Genomic DNA, 14350 nt, shown 5'->3' with positions numbered 1-14350 from the left:
ATTCCCTTGCTGAACAGTCTTTACACACACCAAGCAAATTCCATTCAGGAATCTTTCAAGGTTTCTCTTCTTCTGTTTTGTGCTGTTGATTTAGCTCCTTTTGTTATTACAAAGTCAATACATACTCACAGTCGACCCAATAGAGCACATTCAGCAAGCTACAAAATTAAGGGAAGACAGTGACATTTCTCAAGGCTAGTTTTGAGACAATGATTTTTTTTTTAATATGCAAAATTGTCAAGAAACAGCATATGTATTTCTAACCATGATAAATATATCAACACGGAAACCTAGTCATGTCTGTACAAAGCTATACTCTTGTATGTTGTGTAACTACTGCATATATTATATACATGTCTGTAAAAAATTACAAGTCCTTTGCAATAAGCTAGTCTATATTTAATGGTGCTTCAGTGATATGTATCATTTGGAGTTAAACAATTTCATATAAACCATTTCATCTACAATTTCTGAAAGTTTAATTTTGGATTGCATAGCATGTTAAAATGGATGCCCTTTCAATTTCAAATTCTAGTTCTCATATTTTCTAGTCTTGCAGCATCTTCTCAGATTGAGAGAATTATGGTTTACTCCTTACCACCAATTAATACATACAATAGGGAAAAGTTGAGAGAAAATGTTTTGAAGACAATGGAATGTTAATAGAAAAAGGTAGTATTACAGATGACAGCATAATGAAGTAAAGCATTTCCTTTTGTAAGGCTGTACATCCTCATCTTTGAGATCAAACATCTTAAAGTTGAAAGAAAATGAAAAGTAGTTTAGATGAATTATAAAATGCCACTGGTTGTTCAATCTGATCACATGATTGCTATCTGAATATAGAGATGACATGGAAGATTCAGTGCTGGTGTAACCCTTTGTCTCATTGCGTTTTGGTCCAGCCCAGGACTTCCCTCTACTGAGAAGAAATTTTGGTGTGGTCTAGGGTTAAAAGTTTGACCTTCCCCCACTCGCCTTGCTCCTCCCCCTCAGCTGAGAATTTGCTAGAGTTTTTTGGCATGTAAGAGAAGGTGATTATGAAATAGCCATGTGACACAGGGAAGATCTCCCTTTGTTCCCCTTTCCCTCCATTTTTCCCCTCCAGGAGGAATAAACCCAGAAAAGTGAGACCCTTACAGCTCACAGCCATCCTAGGAGTTTGGTAAGATGTTGAGCCGTGTTCCCTGGTTACCTACGCTAAGTAAATCATGAAGAGTTATCCATTATTCACCTAATCCTCCATCAAGGTGGCAAAATCGCTTCCCAAGAGAAGGGGACAATAGAAATTTTGGTAACAGTCCAACTGATATCCACTATAAGCTTTGGTTCAACAGAACATAAGAAATGTCATGCTGTGGCAGATCAAGGGTGCAATATCACCAGCATCCTTTCTCCAACAATGGCCAATCCGAGTCACTTGGAAGAAGTCTCCAACAGATCCTAATGGAGAAATCCATTCCCTGCTGTTCACACCCAGCTCACAACAGTCTTAGTATTATTTGAAAGGGTAACTTACTACACTCTACCTGTTCCAGGTCACTCATGATTTATAAACCTCAATCACGTCCCTCTCTAAGTCATCTCTTTTCCAAGCTGAAGAGCCCTCACTTGTTTAGCCTTCATAAGGCAGCCAAATTCATCCCCTTTATCATTTGTGTTGCCCTTCCCTATACTTTTTCCAGCTCTGCTATATCTTTTCTGAGACGGGGGCAACACAATATTCAGAGTGCGGGTCAGACCATGCATCAGTACAGAGGCAATATGATATTTTTTTTGTTTTATTCTCCATTCCTTTTCAAATCATTCTTAACATTCTATTTGCTTTTGTTTTTTGTGTTTTGGTTTTTTTTTTTTTTACTGTTGCTGCACACGGACCCCAGCGGATCACTTTGGAAGGATTTTATTAGCTTAGAAAAGATGGAACTAATTGCAAGATTCTTACATGAATTTTGTGTTGTAAAGATCTGTGATTGATTTATTACAGGTGAAGAATAGGCAAATATTTGGTTTTATTTAGGCTTTTGCAAAAATGTAACCTTGCTTTTCAACCAGCAAGACTTGTCCAGAGATTTCAGTGAAGCTTTTTTTTTTTTTTTTTTTTTATCCATCAATGGTCAGCATATATCTTTCAGATCCTAGAGAATACAACACTACAGCAGAATATGCCCAAGGTCAGAAGTTATACAGGGACTGCTCAGGGGTGACCAACCTGATCCTCAAGAGCGCCAAACAGGTCTGATTTATATTCACAATGAATATTCATGAGATGCGTTTGCAAAACCATGGAGGCAGAGCATGTAAATGTTTATTATAAAATGCTGAAAATCAGACTAGCTAGGAGGTGTGCGAGGACCGGGTTGGGGACCGAGGCAGTCCCCGGTTTCTCAGCATTCATTGAGGGAAAGCAGCTCGCTTTACAGGTAAACATGAAGGAACTATTACGGAAAAGAAAGCAATGGTGGTATCAATGCATCTTATGTAATACTACTCGCCCCCTGCCAGGAAAATGTAACTGGAGAATTCCAACTACTTCCTGCTAGAGCAACCCCCTAAACAGTCCAATGTCACCTTTCAACCCCCCCCCCCCCCTCAAAAAAATAGCATATTTCATAACTTATACATTTCATTTGCACAGAGCAGCATAAAAACACTGGAAAGTAAATACTTTTAATGGAAAAAAAAAAAAAAGCCTGAGGTGGTCAGTCTGGCGAGTGTGTGCAGGGGGCACAACCTTTGTGTGTACTTCTGCATTACTGTGGCAATGTTAAATTTAAAGCAAACAAAGCATGAAACACATTTTACATTTCCTCATGATGCTCCCATATTATCATATTGGCAACAACACAATCATATACAGTATATTACAAAAGTCAAATTACGATTCTTCTATTGTTCAGTTTTAACATCACGCTTATATTGAAGTCTTGCATCTGGTATAGCTCGGCTCTGCCAAAGGACCTGCCACTATGTGAAATGTTCCTGTAAGAATTTATGCAGGGTGCACCTTGGAGACAGCTTCTACAGAAGTTATTTGCAGACTTCATAACCATCTCAAGGATTCCCGCTCCAGTATCCTTTCCTGCAAAGGATGATTGGGAGCTGCACCCAACAGGTTGGGCTTAAGCTGGCCAAGGCTGGAACTTGCCTGCCTAAAAGCCACGCGGACTCTCAGAGCGTCCAATCCGTGCACACGTTTAGCCGGGATACGAAAGAAGTGTTCCCCGGGGGAGGCAACAGTGGGTGCATGTGACGCAGGCGCTTTTACTGCACGAACCTGACCATCATTTATTTTAAACTGAAACTTTCCAGGCAGGCTCTTTTAAACTAGCTTGTTAAAATGCATGCAAAACCTTGCATCTAAATGAGCTTATGGCCCCTAAAATCATTTTCCTACTAATAGCAAACTCAGGTTTGTATGTTGACATCATTACATCTGTGAATCGTTTAACCAGTGATAAAACACCATCAAATGATGGGAAGGAGAGAGGCATTCGTGTGAGAGGTGACCCTCATGCAGCAATTTTTAGCTCCCGTCAGTTAGTGGTCACTTATATTAAATTCATCACCTACTATTGTAAGAGTTTTTTTGTATTTTATTTTTATAAGCCGGTCTGTTTCGTTGAACATCACAACAGATGGTGCTAATCACTGTGCAACCACTACTGGTTGTACAAAGTCGAAAAACATGCCATTGTTTGCCTCACGTTTCAAAAAGTGTTCTTGATGAAAATTTACTTCTCCTAAATTGCTTCTCCACTCAACATTCTTTTCCCACCTTGCCAAGAAGTTCGTCAAAAATGTTTTAATCCTCAGTTCTTCTCCAGCAACTAAACTAGAACGAAGCCACTGGAAATGATAAGAGCATGCAATGTCTTGCCAAAATCTGAAAACGTAGAGAAAAATAAGAGTACTTATCCTTTTTGACTCCACGGTGCAACTTAGCTCACTAGAAAAGCATCGAATTAGAAAACAACTCCTTTCTCAACCAGACATGATCTCACAGCCTGCTCTGCAGGAGACAGAGAGTAGGTACGGTGTCCAGGCAGGGACGTACCTTGGAGAGGCTGGGTGGTCTGGAGCCGCTGACTTCTGCCAGAAGCAGCTGCCATTCCCCGTGGGTTGAGCCCTTGGGTGCAGGCAGATGCCAGGACTTCCCAGGAAGGACCCAAAAACCAGGGCCAGAGGAGGAAACAGGAGTGCGGCCGAGGACCAGAACCAGAGTAGGAAGCAGGAAACACAGGAACACAGCCAACCAACAGAATATCACAGAGAAAACTCTATGTGGACTGTTGGACCAGCAAATGTGTGACAGTCAAGAGCTCCCTATATACATCCCTCTATTTGGGACACACCTAATGCTGGTCAAATAAGGAGCTTCCGTAGGCAAGTACCCCTAACTTTTATTTGGCTTCATATTTTTCTGCGGGACTCTTACTAATCCAGAGTCCCTCTGTGGCTCTACTGCAAGACCCCCTGGCCTTGAGTAGCAGGGACCACAGCTTCAATCCCTGATACCCCTAACAGATGGTTCATATTTAGCGCTATCGTCATGCCCCCTCCCCCTTCTCAGGGGTACTCTTCTTGTCTACCAAAGTAACTTTTGCAAAAACTGTCTCAAAAGTACTCTCCATAAATTCTTACAGCATCATGTCTCACAGCGGCAGTTTCCTTAGCAGATCCTAGGTCAGACACCTTTTTTTTTATGTTAAACACAGTTATGATGTCAGAGTCATGTAGTCCCAATCATGCCAATCCCAGTTCCATCTGAAAAAAATGTCTTAACATCAACAAAATCAAAGCTACAGGTCCGAATGTACAACCAATCTTCAAAGACTGCAGGAAAGCAATTCATAAAATAGGCGAACTGTACAAAATAAAAATTACAGGTTTTTTTAATGAATCTGCTAATGCTTAGTAGATCATATGACTGATTCACACTCTTGTTCGAGATTCAAAGCATCTGGTTGAACTATATGTAGCAAAAAAAAACAAAAAACAGCATTGCTCTCTGAGCAATAGTAGATATTGGCTATCGCTCTCTCTCCTAGATGGTAGAATTTGATCAATAATAGTCAACCTTAATTGCTGAAAGGTAAGGTTATGTCCTAAACATGGTGCCACTAGAGCACCATGTTTAGGACATACACACTATCTTTTGTGTATGTAAGCAACTGGAATGTTCTATTAATCTTGTTTTAACCATACACTTAGTTTTGCCCATGTGCAAAAAAAATTGCACAAAGAGACGACAATATAAATAACACCTGAAGATGCACAATCAGTGGGTAACACGTAACATACATTTTTGCTTCAAAATAGAATGAATAAAAACAACCAACCTTCCACTGTGTTTGGACATGTCACACAACCTTTATATTTCCTCTTTTTTTTTAAATATAGGCCCTCAACTTGAAGTCACATCTGGGAAAACAGCTAAAAGCCCTCACACACCATGAACATCTGCTTTCATCCAGGGCGCTTTAGCTAGGTAAATCATGCTGAAGATTGTCTATGCCATGCCAGGGGAGGGACTGGCAGTGATCTGCGCTCATGGGCCCCTAATCACCTACCCGAGGCTAGGGGAGAATGCTTTGGGGCCCTATTGTGCGAACGGTCAGTCTCCCCCTGATCCCAACATCTGAAATTCTGACGCGCACCCAATAGTCTCAAGATTCCATGTTTTGAAAGGGAAAATAGCCAAATAGCTTCGTATGGGTCCCACAGGTACAAAAAGCCCCACAAGTTTACAGGTCTGCAAGTATCTGAAAATTACTTCCAAAGAATACACTGATTTTGTTTTTAATGTGACAGCTTAATTGGCTGTCATTATCACCCTATGTATTTGCACATATTTATGGGATATGCGTGTGTGTGTGTGTCTACATATGTGTGCATAATATTGCATACTTTGAAATTAGAAAAATACATTTTATTTGTCCTTGCTGCATTTAAATAGCAAAATGAACTCTGAAAATTTAAAAAGAAAAAGATCTTCATTAGTAATAAATTATATTACTCATGATCTTTCACATAAACATCTTTGCTTTCTGTGATCTAGCCTCAGATTCTTCCAGAAAAGACCTTTCTTAATTTGAAATAGTTTGTCTTTTTTTTTTTTTTTAAATAAACTCTGTGCTTAGATCATCTGCACACGCCATTCTTAGTATTTCTCATTCTGTAGCCTCAAATTTTCGAAATGGCCAAACCCTGCTAAAGCAGGCCCTTCGCAGGTGGCAGAGGAAGCTGTACAGGCAACCTACGCAGTTTAACCGAGACTGACGTGCACTTTCCATGTTAGTCTATTTAGATATGAAGAAATAAAATAGGTCTGCGTGATGCCCTTTTTTTTTTTGAGGCGAGCTTTCAAGAACCACGCTGCCTTCATCAGGTCAGTGGACCCCGTCCTCTGAAAACAAAGACCAGCACGTCGCCATTGTTAATGCAAACGGCCTCCCGAGAGCTTGACATGGGCTCCTAACATCAGCGGCCCACCTTTCTAACCCACTTCTCGGAAACTTCTCTCTTTCTAAAGTAAGCTGCACGGTGGTTCTCTTAATGCAACAGTCCTAGCAAAACTAATACTGAGTTACTTCTACTGAGATTTAAAAAAAACCCAGGATGAAGAACATTCTCATTTCCTCCAAAAGACATCAAACGTGACCAAAACAACCCACAGCAAAACTAGAGTAGAAGGGACATGGTCTTTCAGGCTACATCTTTACGTTATCCTTGAAAATAATGTACTACACTACAGCATGGAGTTCAGCTCTTCACAGATCAATTGTTTTTCTCCATTGTGAGTGGGAGAAGACACAGTCAGAGAGCGCAGCAGTGGCGCATATTGCATGGGGGTCCCTGGCTATTGCAGATTTCAAACAGCCTTTTTTTCTCAAGGGGGCACTGCTTTGCTGAGTCCACACTACAACTATTTACTAATTTGCATATTTCGACTTGACACATGGTTTGAACGAGCACGCTACAAAAACGTACGTTGCTTAAGCAGGCTTCATTTCTGGAATTTATGTATCCCCTTCTCTAGTGTAGGAGACAAGGACTGCAGCTACCCCTTTTTGCCCGCCTGGCATTAGGTTACCGCACTCTACCCCTTCAATAAAGAAGAGAAAACTCTGTGCTAAACAGAAGCTTCCTTGTAAGGTGGACCTATTCATCATGGCAGGCAAGGTGGGACTCGGGTTTCTCTCGTTTCGCAAGCTCATGTCACATGCATCCTCGCAGCTGCTCGGATAGCCATGTCTCATCCCTCGCTCCCCTGAAAGCTCATAGTATCAGCTTCCCTCCCTGAAAGCCTGAAGCTTACCTAGAGCAGCACGGTGTGCAGCTTTCCAGCCCAGCCTTCTCTAAGCAGACCGGAGAATGGTCTTCCTTTTCATTATTTATAACAGCAGCAATTGTTGGTACTAATTGGCATCAAAGGCATTAGGTGCAGAATATTGTCTTAAAAGAAAAGCTACCAAAATTCACATTACTGGATTTATTCACATTTTGTTTTTTACGAGATTCTTGGCAAACCACTCTATTAATACAATCAGAAAGGTCTGAATGCTATATGGCCCTCAGCTAGTCCAATCTGATTACTTCTTTAGCACAAAATATTCCTTTAACATGCAGGGGACCAAGTCTTTTCCTGCCTCGAACAGCAGAAAGGAGCTGTTTAATAAAGATTTGATGGGGAAAGGTATTAGGGCTCTTGCGTGTGCCGACTATAAGACACAGTCTACACTTTAATTTTGGTCTAAAGTAGTGCAAAAAAAAAAAAAAAGTGCTGACAACATCAGGGAAACAAAAAAAAATCCTCAGCCAAATGTTGCTCCAAAAGCAATGTGCAACATTTCCCCATCTCTTCCCTTCAGCACTCTGGGGCAGAGGTCCCCACCTCACGCCTTTTCCCCTTGTGCATTTCTTGGTGGAATGTTTCTTTTTCAGAAGCCACCGGACGCGAAGCCTTTGGCTCCCAGATACACTATTTTCACGACTGACCAGCAAGCTTACCGCGCTCTTTCATCCTGCTTTTCCCTGAACTTAAATCTTGCCCTCCCCTCCTTAAGAGCCTGAGACTGTAGCGTTAACTTATCCACACAAACAGCGGTTGCAAATCAACACTTTCTAAGCTTAATCCGATTTCCACGCTCTCTGCTTCAAGGAGTCACCGTGAAGCCCCCTCCTCACCCTCCCCCCTAATACCGCAGTAGCCTTTTCAGAAATTACCGTTGTGCGGCTGAATGGTGCGCAATAATATTTCTAAGGCCCCCTACCAGAAATTCCCGAACTTGAGCACCGTCGTGCAGCAGCGTTCCGCGTCTCCCCTTCTGGAAGGAGGCAGGGGGTCAGACGGTGACTCTAGGAATCAGGTTGGCTATAGCTGGAACTGACAACTGCCAGGGCACCTAGGGGCCTTGTTTTGCCTCTTTAAAACAGCCGTTTTAGACTGATGGTACACCATTAAGAGATGCAATAAGAATTTTGAAGAACTGGTTTGCCCCTCCAATTCACATTTTGTTTTCAAATGAAAAGCGAGGACCCCCTTTCTGCCAAGGCACAAGCTTGTTCACATTCAGCTTTAAATAGAAGAGGTGGAGTCTCCAAGACTTACGAATATTTCCTTCTAGTTCTCCGTACTATAATATTCAGTTAAGTAGGCGAAAACGCTGTGCCCCGTATCAAACTTGGAACTCAAACATGTCTGTCTGTTTCTTGGCCAGTTTGGCAACCTCTTCGCGTATTGCTTTCACGAGGGCTGCTGTGGAAAGGTTGGTGACTGAGGATTCGGGCGTGTCGGCATCCGCCAGGCTCTGCTGGGAGGCCGCCACGGAGGATATGGTAGCCTGTTCCAGATTCGGATGCGTGCTTCCTGGCTGGCTGTACTGGCAGGGAAGCCTGGAGGGTGAATTCTGGGGGTAATGTGGCCGGGGATACGCTTCAGTGTACCCGGGAAGAGGAACCTATAGAATGAAGGAAATTACAGAAGTTAGAATAAATTAAATATTAACATGGGCTGTCATGCATTACACAAAGATGGCAAAACGGTGCAGGTCATCATAATGCTAGATATTATATTACAGACATGATTCAAGGCATTTTAGAATACCCTAACTAAAACGAAATACAATAGCATAATGGCTGGAAAAGTGACATACTAACTTTCTGTGTAGTAGCCCAGATTGGAGGGCCAATATATCAGAAAGGTTATGCTTTACTATTTGGACAGATTTTATTCTGCATCCCTGCTGAGTCTTTCTCCATATCCTGGCTAGATGATACAGCCAGGTCCACGGTTGTGCATGTAAATGCAGGAAGGTGTACGCGTGCTGGAAAAAAATAATTAACAATATGGATTTCGTGAATTCCCGAGGGTAAACCTGCAACCTTGCTGGTTAGGCCTTGGACCATTATTGGGAGGGTAGGCTGAGGATGGGAACATTTAGAGGTAAAACAGATGGCAGACTGTCTGGTTAAGGAAGCACCAGGCTGGACAAAATGTTCAGGTAGAAAAAAAAAAATAAATCAATCAATCTAAGAGCAGGAACCAGTGAGCAGGAAGCTGAGTTTGGGTCAGCTATTAGAAAAGCAGCTGGCAAAAAATGTACATCCACACTGTAACCCCCACCTCACCTTAAAAAAAAGGTAATACCACATCCCGGATTCATCTTGTCCCTCTTCCCCCAGACTCCTCTCTTGAGGTGGCGTAACTGTGTTCCTGTGCCACTAACCTCTCTGCGGGTCTAGCTGCCAGGAAGGGTAGAGGAGGAAGAGCAGGGCCAATGAGGGCCAATGTGGTGGAAGGGGGGGAGTGATCCTGTGGAAGGACAAGGGAAAGTAGCGCCAGTACAGCAGGTGGGTGTTGGCAAAGAGAAGGGAAGGCGCAGGGAGTATCATTTGCTGCCTTGGATCCTCTAGCCCGCTGGCTTCCAGATACTTTAATGAGGCTGTAAGGATTCGAAGCTGCATGGTTTTACCAGAGGGAGATCGTGTCAAATGATGTGGATGTGGTTTTACTTGGATTTCAGCAAAGCTTTTGATATTGCCCCACCTGGGAGGTTCATTAATTCGCTGAACCACCTGGGAATGGGTCCAAAGGTGGTGGAATGGATTAGAAACTGGTTGAGTGATAGATGACAGAAGGTCGTGGTAAATAGAATTTACTCAGAGGAGAGAAAGGTGATTAGTGAGTGCCTCGTGACTCTGTTCTGTTCAGTATTTAGTGAATGGTACCTCAGATAAATTAGAGAGAATAGTTTTCCATTAAATGGATTCCACAAGATCTCCAACAGAGTGGACATCCCTACGACTACTACTTCTACTACTGCTATGCATTTCTATATTGCTACATGACAATGCAGTGCTGTTCCCTGAAGGAGAAGACAGAATGAGAAGTAACCTCAACATGCCCGAGGACTGGTTGAATGCTTGGCAGTTAAGATTCAATGCAAACAGTTAGGGAAGGCATCAGCTATGACTCCCCAATGCAGAGAGGCAGGTAAGGCTTAACTCTTGGTTTCTTAACCCTGCAGATTTAACTCCTGCACTGGCTGGAGTAAAGTTACTAGGTCTAATGTCAGTCTATGGGGTTGAACTTGATGTTCATGGTCGAGGGATCCTATACTTGGAACTGATCCACATAAAACAAAATCTGTGCACAAGTTAAGTTTTCTGTGCAGAAAGCATATGCTTTGTGCACAAATGTTTTCATGCCCACAAATTGTTTTGTGTGCATCAATCTTTTTTTTCTACACAAGACACTTTGCACAGAAGAGTATTTTATGCACGCTAAGCATGTCTTCTATGCACATTTTCAGGACAGCACACTTTCTAACCCTCAACGCATGTTCATACTATTAGTTTACTGCATTGGGAGTTTTGCGAGTAGCTCACATTTTCTTACATCGGGCCCTAAGAGAGAGCCATGAAGAACTGATTTATTTTTTTAATAAGCTATCCAGATATCTCTCAGTCCAAGCAATTGGTAGAAGGTTCAATAGGCTAGGATGTGAGAGGAGGAAATGAGCTACCATCTTGGCATTCACCAACAGCAAACAATTAAGGAGGTACCCACAAGATACAGGAGACAAGAAGAGAAGAAAAAATAAAATCTGAGTTCAAGATCAAGCAGTGGCTCGCGGGAATTTCAGGAGATGTCCCTACGGGAGAGGAGAACCCTTCCCAGTTTTCCCAGGGCATCTTCACAGTCCATGCAAGGAGAGAGAAGGGACATTGAGGGACCAGAGACTGACTGCTTGTAAACTGCATTCCTGGAGATTGTATCCCGTGACACCCATTCATTCTTCAGTATAGTTTCATGTTGGAACACGATCCCAGTGTCCAGCTTCTCTTCTGGCACACAGAAGAAGATAAGGCGTATAGTGGACGGGCTCTTCCCCCCTCCCCATTTAACTGCCCAATGGAGAACCTGAAATTCGGGGTTAAGAGCGAGTCCAGGGCTTAGCTCCAGTATTGCGTGTGCCCCGGCACCTTAAAGAGAGCCTGGGTTGGGGGTTATATATAAAATAAGGTTTCCAAGTAAAGATTTTGTTCACCTATTCATGGTTTCACAACTTGAGAATGATAGAAATTCCTGTCTCCATCTATGAGCAAATCACTTTGATTTATATCTAGGAAAGCAATTAAACAGGATAATAAACTAAAGCCACGCCTTCATGCAATCCCATTATGCACTCTGGATTTACAGTATGTCTTCGGTATTAATAAGTATTGCTAGTGAATGACAGCGTGATATGCCGCCTTCTGTATAGTAAAGGGCAAGGGAGCTCTGCCTTTGCTTCCAGTACTATTTAATCTCCATGGTATTTCTATCTCCCATGTAGCAGAATTTGGCCTCCAATACCTTCTCCTCCAAAGACAGTCACAACTGCATTATTCCTATGCACATCAAATTAAACCATAAAAAATTCTTCTTACTGAATCTGCCCATTGTCCCGGTAGTTCACCATCTCCTGCATACGGCATCCAGGCTTGATTCCGGTATGAAGCGGGAGGTGTGGGAATGAAGTAGCCTGTGAAGCCAGGCCGGTTTGCTGGGATGGCAAATACTGCTGGCACTGTGTTACCTGCCCAGGAATAGAGAGGATTAAAGAACAACGTTGGTTAAACCAGAGCGACCATTCCGGGGAAAAAAACCCGAACGTGAACGAAGCCAGTGAAAAAGATGCAACCCATGCACCAGCCTGCGGAAACGCAGCAGTGGAACGTTTCTGCTATTATTCATTTTAAATTGGTTAGAAATGCAGGAGAAAACTAATAAAATGAACAGGGAAGAAAAGGAAGCCTGACTGGGAGAAATCAAGGGGAGGCCCTGACAAAGCTTCGGTTTTATGCCATTTTATTAGCAAGGGAAGCGAAAGGAGAAGAGGGTTCCAGAGTACAGTGGGGGCTTAGTGATGAGGAGGCACATTAGCAATACTGGAGAAAGATAACATCAGTTCAGCACTTGTGGGCTCTGTTACAGACTTTCCCCAAAGTATTTTTTCCATCGGCTTTTGTTTTCCTGTACATTGGAATGGTAAGAAAGAGGAAAGATAAGATTTCTTCTTGCCCTTCGATTCCTTTGTGGTCATCCCCTGCTCAACAGCTATCCCAGGGGAGGTCTTTGAAGGGCTGTTAAGCGGGGTAAAATTATTTTCATTTTTGTTTGTTTATTGTAAGCCACGCTGAAACTTGTCTTGGATCTATGGGTAAACCAAGGACCAATAAAACTGAACTAGATGTGGTGTCCTCTTCCAGCCATGAGGTTCCTCCCAGTTCTGATGGATGGATGGATGGATCATTCCGCCATTGCTGCTGGGTTTTCTCCGGATTGACGACGCAGCCACTTCCTTTTCAGATTTATATAATCCGTTGGCATACGTGACTGGTGGGTGTGCCATAGAGGGCCCATGCAGGGGATTAGCCCGGGCCATCTGCTGGTGCTCCGGATCAATGTCATCCACGAGAGACAAGTGAGAATGACCCTGGGAATGGAGCACGAATGGCAGTAGCAGGTGAGAGTAGAAGGAGCCTCTGAGAAAGGCCCCCCCCTCCCCTGTTAAACTGATCCCAGTTTTGCCCCCAAGCATGGAAGAATGGAGAGAATGACAGATCCTGAAGCCTGTCTCTTTGGAGGATCTTGGACAGATACTATTATGAGTAGAAGATATTTTGGCAGGCTGTCCATCTCAGTTATGTATGGATGCCGCCCTACAATCTGAACAATATGATTTACTTTTCGAAGACTCAAACTCTGTTTAGTTAAAAATAATTTATCTCTCGAGAATAAATTGGAGTTAAATCCAGGTTAAAAGCTTGAGATTTGTTAATTTTCCTAAATCAAGAGTGACTCATGCCATATCAAAATGAAAATATTTTCTGGAGGCATTATATATTTCTATGGATGTTTTGCTGCCGTTGACTAAAGTATATCATATTCCTTCTATAAAACAATTGCTGAATCCACAAGAAGGGGGCATTAGAAGCCCTAACTCCAGTGGATGTTTCTGTAATTTTGGAAACTTCACATGAGGAAGGAATGACTGGGGGACACTGATTGGTTTGTTTGCATTGGGGATGGGGAGAGATTTAATACTGAAGTGTTTTTTTAAGCATCGAAGCTCTTTATTTTCTGCCCAGCCAATGTTTTTCCTGAATTTTCCAGATCTACTCAAGGTTACTAGGAAGTGTGTTTTTTGCAGCTCTGGTCCCAGGTATTAATGGGTATTGCATCATCTTCATTGGCTGCTTTTCCCTGCAAATGTATCATAGTTTGTACTTTGTGACCCTGAGTAACTAAACATTTTTCTTCACAGCAAATCTTCTTTGTCCAAAGAGCTCTCCTATTACAATGGGCTGAGGTGTAGCTGATTAGATTATCGAAGTATAATTTGTGCCTAGCCCGTGCTTGTGTGATCTTCTTGCCTCTCATTTTTTTTTTGGATATTAGGTCAGGTCATGGATCAAGCATTCCCTGCTTTCTTTCCAGATTATTCGTTCACGCTCTGGGCCAGCCCCTTCCACGCAGAAGCTCCCTGGTTCACTTTTCTGGCTCTGCCGGGGCTAGGGCTACGGCGCAGTCAGCATTCACCGCCCCCGATTGGAAGGGGAGCTTGATCATCGTTAAGGGTGACCGGATGGCTCAGTTTCGATTCTTCCCAAGACCCCCCATCCCCCTCTTCCAAATTAAGTCCACGTTAAAGTGTTTTATTTTTCCCTTCAAAGTGTCCCATGCACACATGCAAGAGGAAACTTTCAAGGATTCCTTTCTAGCTTTCTGCTGGCTTGCAATTATATTCACTGGTTTTGCGGTTTTCATGTCCCCCCCTCTCCAAACCATGTGTTCACA

General features: G+C 42.7%; 1 protein-coding gene across 1 annotated transcript in view; it reads right to left on the bottom strand.

Annotated features, from left to right (window-relative positions):
• Positions 1-1815: 1815 nt before the first annotated feature.
• Positions 1816-14350, bottom strand: part of KIAA1549L (KIAA1549 like) — a 123936-nt gene continuing 111401 nt past the window's right edge. The window contains exons 31-32 of the mRNA XM_029583086.1: positions 11938-12086; positions 1816-8963 (exon numbers count right to left, since the gene is read on the bottom strand). Coding sequence (XP_029438946.1) covers positions 8682-8963; positions 11938-12086 — 431 coding nt within the window. The 3' untranslated portion in view covers positions 1816-8681. The remainder of the gene's footprint in view (positions 8964-11937; positions 12087-14350) is intronic.

This window comes from Rhinatrema bivittatum, chromosome 17 (genome assembly GCF_901001135.1).
Source record: "Rhinatrema bivittatum chromosome 17, aRhiBiv1.1, whole genome shotgun sequence".
In the NCBI taxonomy this organism is placed as follows: Eukaryota; Metazoa; Chordata; class Amphibia; order Gymnophiona; family Rhinatrematidae; genus Rhinatrema; species Rhinatrema bivittatum.
This window is presented reverse-complemented; position numbering and strand designations above follow the sequence as displayed.